The sequence below is a fragment of the Etheostoma spectabile genome, chromosome 6 (assembly GCF_008692095.1).
Source record: "Etheostoma spectabile isolate EspeVRDwgs_2016 chromosome 6, UIUC_Espe_1.0, whole genome shotgun sequence".
Classification (NCBI taxonomy): domain Eukaryota; kingdom Metazoa; phylum Chordata; class Actinopteri; order Perciformes; family Percidae; genus Etheostoma; species Etheostoma spectabile.
The window spans coordinates 23156627-23162743 of record NC_045738.1 but is presented as its reverse complement, the minus strand read 5'-3'; the positions used below and the strand labels follow the sequence as shown (position 1 = coordinate 23162743).

Here is a 6117-nt window from a genome sequence, read left to right as displayed (position 1 = left end):
TTACAGTAAAGTGATGTCATTTTCTGAACTTGCCAGACTGTTTTGGCTGTTCTATTATTTGCTCTTTCACTTAGTCATTATATTCACATGACTGATGATTATTTATCTTGAATCTAAGTGTGAAGATATTTTGTCAAAGCATCAGTTATCAACACTACAATATCGCCTCAGTATTGATATTGAGATATTTGGTCAAGGAAATCGTAATATCTGATTTTCTCCATACCGCCCAGCCCTAGCTGTCCCAAATGAGGAAAAAAAAGACTTTTTCATTGCTCGTTATTTTATGATACACCAACTGGCAGGTCACTAATTGTCGGGTATATACTGGATAGCAGTGGACTGCACCCTTACATGCCTTTGTAATTCTGTGCCCGTGTTATGTATCATTTTTGTTATTAGACTCTTTTAATGCAATGGACTTTTAGAAATGAAAAGTCAAATTTGACCATTAGTGCATTTAATCATGCTTTGATCCTACTTCTGCTCTGATGCACTCCTCTTGTGAATCCCTATTAATTGCCAGTAAAGGTTCTTCTCTTTATATGTGCTCACCAGACAGGCCTTACTCATGCGTGAAGCAGCATGTCAAGAGGAAGAATACACTTAATTTGGCTCTGCATGGAATTTGATTGCTCTGCTGCAGGAGGCTCTGTGCTATGCTGCTGTTTAGAAATGGCAGATGTGCTCCTTTTTTAAATCTAATCAGCATCATAATTATGACAGTATATTGTTCATTTCTTCTCTTTCTTTCCGCTTCATCTTTAGCTAGTGTTTATTAAAATCTGTATAGAAATTGTAGAAGTACATTATGCACTATTCAGTTTTTTTCTGAACTTGACTTGCATCTACCTGGATAATTTAGTTTGAAATATGTAAATTGATTGATTGTTATAAAGGTCCCATGGCATGACAATTTTACTTTATGAGTTTTTTTAACAGTAATATGCGTCCTCATAGCCTGCCTATGGCCCCAATAGTTAGTAATGGTGATAGGTTTCCCCCAAACCCTGGGTATCCTGCACTGCCTTTGAGAAAATGAAAGCTCAGATGGGCCGATCTGCAATCTTGCTCCTTATGAGGTCATAAGGGGCAATATTACCTCCCCTTTCTCTGCTTTGCCTGCCCAGAGAATTTGGGCCACCCATAAGAGAGAGACATCATGGCTTGAAAATGAGCAAAGTGGCAGTTGGTCAAGGCCGCACCAGCACCCTCCACATTGGCGCCCCCCAGAGACTTCAGATACAGTATTAGGGGACCACTAAATTCTATGTAAAAGAGACTAAGATACAGAATTAGGGACCACTAAGTTCTATATAACAAGACTTCAGATCAGTTTAGGGACCACTAAGGTTCTATATAAAGAGACTTCAGATATAGTTATTAGGGACCACTAAGGTCTATATAAAAGAGACTTCAGATACATATCAGGGACCACTAAGGTCTATATAAAAGAACTTCAGATACAGTATTAGGGGACCACTAGGTCTATATAAAGAGACTTCAGATCAGTATTAGGGACACTAAGATCTATAAAAAGAGACTTCAGATACAGTATTAGGACCACTAAGTCTATATAAAGAGACTTCAGATACAGTATTAGGGACCACTAAGGTCTATATAAGAGACTTCAGATACAGTATTAGGGACCACTAAGTCTATATAAAAGAGACTTCAGATACAGTATTAGGGACCACTAAGGTCTATATAAAGAGACTTCAGATACAGTATTAGGGACCACTAAGGTCTATATAAAGAGACTTCAGATACAGTATTAGGGACCACTAAGGTCTATATAAAAAGGACTTCGATACAGTATTAGGGGACCACTAAGGTCTATATAAAGAGATTTCAGATGCAGTATTAGGGGACCACTAAGTCTATATAAAAGAGACTTCAGATACAGTATTAGGGGACCCCTAAGGTCTATATAAAAGAGACTTCAGATCCAGTATTAGGGGACCACTAAGCTATATAAAGAGACTTCAGATACAGTATTAGGGACCACTAAGGTCTATATAAAAGAGACTTCAGATACAGTATTAGGGGACCATAAGGTCTATATAAAAGAGATTTCAGATGCAGTATTAGGGGACCACTAAGGTCTATATAAAAGAGACTTCAGATACAGTTATTAGGGACCACTAAGGGTATATAAAAAGACTTCAGATCCAGTATTAGGGGACCACTAAGGTCTATTAAAAGAACTTCAGATACAGTATAGAGGACCACTAAGTGCTATATAAAAGACTTCAGATCCAGTATTAGGGGACCACTAAGGGTATATAAAGAGACGTCTCAGATCCAGTATTAGGGGACCACTAAGGTCTATATAAAGAGACTTCAGATACGTATTAGAGGACCACTAAGGTCTATATAAAAGAGACTTCAGATACAGTATTAGGGGACCACTAAGGGTATATAAAAGCAGCATGTCATTGGACCTTTAACTCTTATGCACAGCTACCTCCCATCAAAAACAAACTACCATCTTTATATGTAAACGTTCTTAAGTGTAGGCCAACACTTCTTCAATTTTTTTTACCTTTCCTTCTTTTTAACTTTTGATTCATGGGTGTTCTTTTTAATGTGCCATACACTCTATTGAATATCAATCAACTTTAATAGCGCTAAGCATTGACCTTAACCATGGCTGCTTGCCATGTCTGATTATCGGGTAATGAACTCTTTCAAGTTCAATGGGCTAATCAGTCTTTCAGGGAAAATTCATTATAATGTTTCAGATGTTTTTGAAATGCTATGTTCATGTTTAATGCACTATGTTAACACGGCAGATGAATTCCACCTTTATTGAAAGTTAGTCCCCATCTTTGGAATGTAGAGACTCAGCATAATAAAAAAAGAACATTAGTACCTTTGCATATTAGCACTGTTTAATAAAGTTTGGTCTGTTTTGTTTAAGTTATTACAGGACATCGTTACAACTGTCATATGTTTTTGTTGTCAAATGAAACACATTTTTGCTAAATCACTCACTCAAAAATAGAGAGAATTCACAAGGGGCTGAAGTTAAATTAGCTCAGATAATTGAGTGTGACTGAATTTAAAGCCCGCCACTGCAATCATTTTGGTATCAGAATATTATTACAGATTTATCTAAAAATAACTCGTCCCTCTTTCCCTCCCTTACTATCCACATTTGTCTTCACAGACTACCGGTCCAACGGCAGAGACTTCCAGAGCTCCACGTTGTCCGTCCCCGAGCAGGTGATGTCGTCTAACCACTGCTCTCGGTCGGACGACATTAACCGGGCGAGATCGCGCTCTCCCAGCGTTCCCCCACCCTCCAGGTAACTACAGCTCAGTCCAGTTCCTGACCTTGATTTCTGGGTGGACACTGTGTTTTGATTTTGTTTTGGACATGGATGCATTTAAAACCTGTTGATATACAGTTTTTCAAGAACAAACACATGTTGAAAAAGGATGCCTTCATGTCCCTACGTAGGCGATCCTTAGAGATTAGGGACAGTACTGCACAGTCACAGTGTATGAATGCAGTATTTCTGGGGGTTACTCTGAATGCCTCCCATAAACATGAGGCCATGTGCCCCCTGGCCTGTAGGGAGCAGTGTGTAAACTACTGTACATGAGGGGTGATCCAGTCCACTTCTGTCACACAGCAGAAGTCTGGACCCAGCCTTTGACCTTAGGCCTTCTCAGTACAGCTCCTCCACTAGAGTGGACCACCACAGTGTGTCCGAAGATAACTACTCACCTGACAGGTACACACACTCTCCAGCTTACACTTGTGCACAGTAGATGCATGCACATACGTGGCCATGCATGAGCAGATGCTGACAGGCACAAGTGGGGGCTGATGAGTAGACAAGCAGGTGTTTGTGCGAGCCTACGCTTTAGCACGACGCCGTTTGCCTTAAACTCTCTGGAAGGTGATGTTGTCTGTGAGCGCTTTTGAGATTTCTTATATTTCTGCTTTCAAAGAGCAACATTCTCCATTCCTTGGAAATTTTGCTCATTGTGACACAGTGGTTTTGGATTCCCTATCCCTTAATACTCGCTTCATTTATCTTCCTCTCAACAGTTTTTCTTAAAAAGACAAATGTTGGGTGCCTGGGTAGCTCACCTGGTAGAGCGGGCGCCCATATATAGAGGCTTTTTCCTTGACGCAGCAGCCGCGGGTTTGACTCCAGCCTGCCCCCTCTCTCTCCCTTCAAATCTAAGCCGTCCTATACAAATAAAAGCCTTAAATGCCCAAAAACTAATCTAAACTAAATATTATCCTTAAAAACAAACAAAACGCAGCAAATAGCCAATAAACAGTGTGATCCTCAAAGATAAAAAGGAAGTTGTTAATTCACCAAATCATCAGAAAAGTTGTATAAGTTAAAATCCTACATGAACACGAGACTCTGGTAAGACTGCACTGCGTCATTACACCCACTGAGTAATTAACAATTAGCTTTTTTACAATCTTGGACTCAGGAGAGTGAAATTATGCAGGAACCATTTGAAGCCAAAGCTCATGCAAATGCTGCATACAGTATACATCATCTGCATGTATCTCACTATCTTTTCTGGGAATGGTGGTCAAGGGGAAGTGGTCAGTTATCCCCCATCAGCACTTATTTTCTCTGAGGGTTGGAAAATGTTGCTCCAAGAGTCCAATCATAGCCTTGGCACTGCCAGGCCGCAGCTACTTCCCCCCTGTCCAATTAACTTTATTTGATATTTCTGAGGCTTGGCCTAAATCATTGTCAGACGCAGAAAATGCACTCATCTAAATTGTCTGGGACAGTGCTCACTTGAGTGTATTTCAGCGGCTTTAATTAACAGCGTCCAGTTATTTATTGAAAACAGTTGAAAATGACACAGGAAATGAGTCAATGGAGAATTTGGAATTGTACCAGAACTCTCAATATTAAAAGATCTCCTCTAGAATCTGTATAGGTTTTTCTGAGGCTGCTTTTCTCTGTATATTCCTACTTTTTTTCAAATGTTGTGTCTGTAAAAGAGGAATGTGCATGGTCTTACGTTGTTCAATCATTCAGTAGAAGTGACACCGAGCAGGTTTTTGGACTGTGCTGTTCTGTTCTTTCCTCGGTGAATGCTTCGGTGTACCACTTCCATCCATCTGTGTGGTAAAGCTGAGGAAGACATCTCCTCGCCATCCGATCTCTCAGCCTCTCTTTGTCTTCCTTACGTCAACCTTTCCTATGAGCTTTCTCAGTCTCTTTACGACCTATTTCTTTGAGAAATCTCTCTCCCTCAGTTTCCCCAGCCCTCCATCTGTCTGCCTTTGATTCTGTCTATCTCCAATCCTGTCTCTCTCTTGCTCTCTCTCTCTCTCTCTCTCTCTCTCTCTCTCTTTTCTTCTCCTCCTCCTCCGCTTCTTCCTCAGCGCCATCTCAGATCCATCTCTGTCTTCTCTTTTCCCTCCATGTGGTTGCAGCCATTTTCTCACCCTACCTCGAACCAGACATACTCAGCCAATCGATGATCCTCAAAAGGACCCCAGGTAGACTTTACCTGAGCGTGCATGAAGCCCCTCATCTCTGCATCTTTCCAACTCCAACCCGCAACCCCTTTCTTTTCTTAAAGATTAACTCTCGTCAATATGCACCCTAGAGTCGTTTTATGAGTCAAACTTTTGTTTAAAAGCATAATTAGGACGGAAGCGGCACTTATAAGTACTAATACGATTTACCGTATTCTCATTTTTTGGTCAAATGGCCTTTTGAACGGCAGAGCTAGGGTCACTTTTATGCTAGTCTTAAAATCCCTATTTTTAAAACACTAAGAAGACTCGACACAACATAAGGCTTTGCTCCAAGTATCACCAGGGGCTCTACACATGAACTCAGCATTGAGAACACTGTTTGTGTTCACAGAGTTTACCAAAAAGGTTTTGATCAACTCACGTTAGCTGTTGTTGTTTAAGCTATCCGCCATTTTCCCAGTTAAAAAGAGTCGATCTCCGAATGCATGTGAATGGACTCCATAGGAGGAAATGTCATTCTTATATGAAGCTCTACAAGGTCAATATTGTGTTTCATCAACTACAAAACAACAAATTAGCATAAGGCTTTAGGAGTTTTCAATCTTTACTCTCCTCCCTCAATTCTTTTTGACTTGCTA

The 6117-nt window shown here is 40.3% G+C and overlaps 1 protein-coding gene across 34 annotated transcripts in view; it reads left to right on the top strand.

The window, feature by feature from the left end:
* rims2a (regulating synaptic membrane exocytosis 2a) overlaps nucleotides 1-6117 on the top strand; it is a 192741-nt gene that overhangs the window by 121781 nt on the left and 64843 nt on the right. For 23 of the 34 annotated variants that reach the window (XM_032517813.1, XM_032517811.1, XM_032517822.1 and 20 more), the window contains 2 exons: nucleotides 3173-3311; nucleotides 3642-3743. In XM_032517813.1, the coding sequence (XP_032373704.1) occupies nucleotides 3173-3311; nucleotides 3642-3743 (241 nt within the window). Of the gene's footprint in view, nucleotides 1-3172; nucleotides 3312-3641; nucleotides 3744-5431; nucleotides 5498-6117 lie in introns of all 34 variants that reach the window. The other 11 variants (XM_032517825.1, XM_032517819.1, XM_032517823.1 and 8 more) reach the window with 1 other exon arrangement.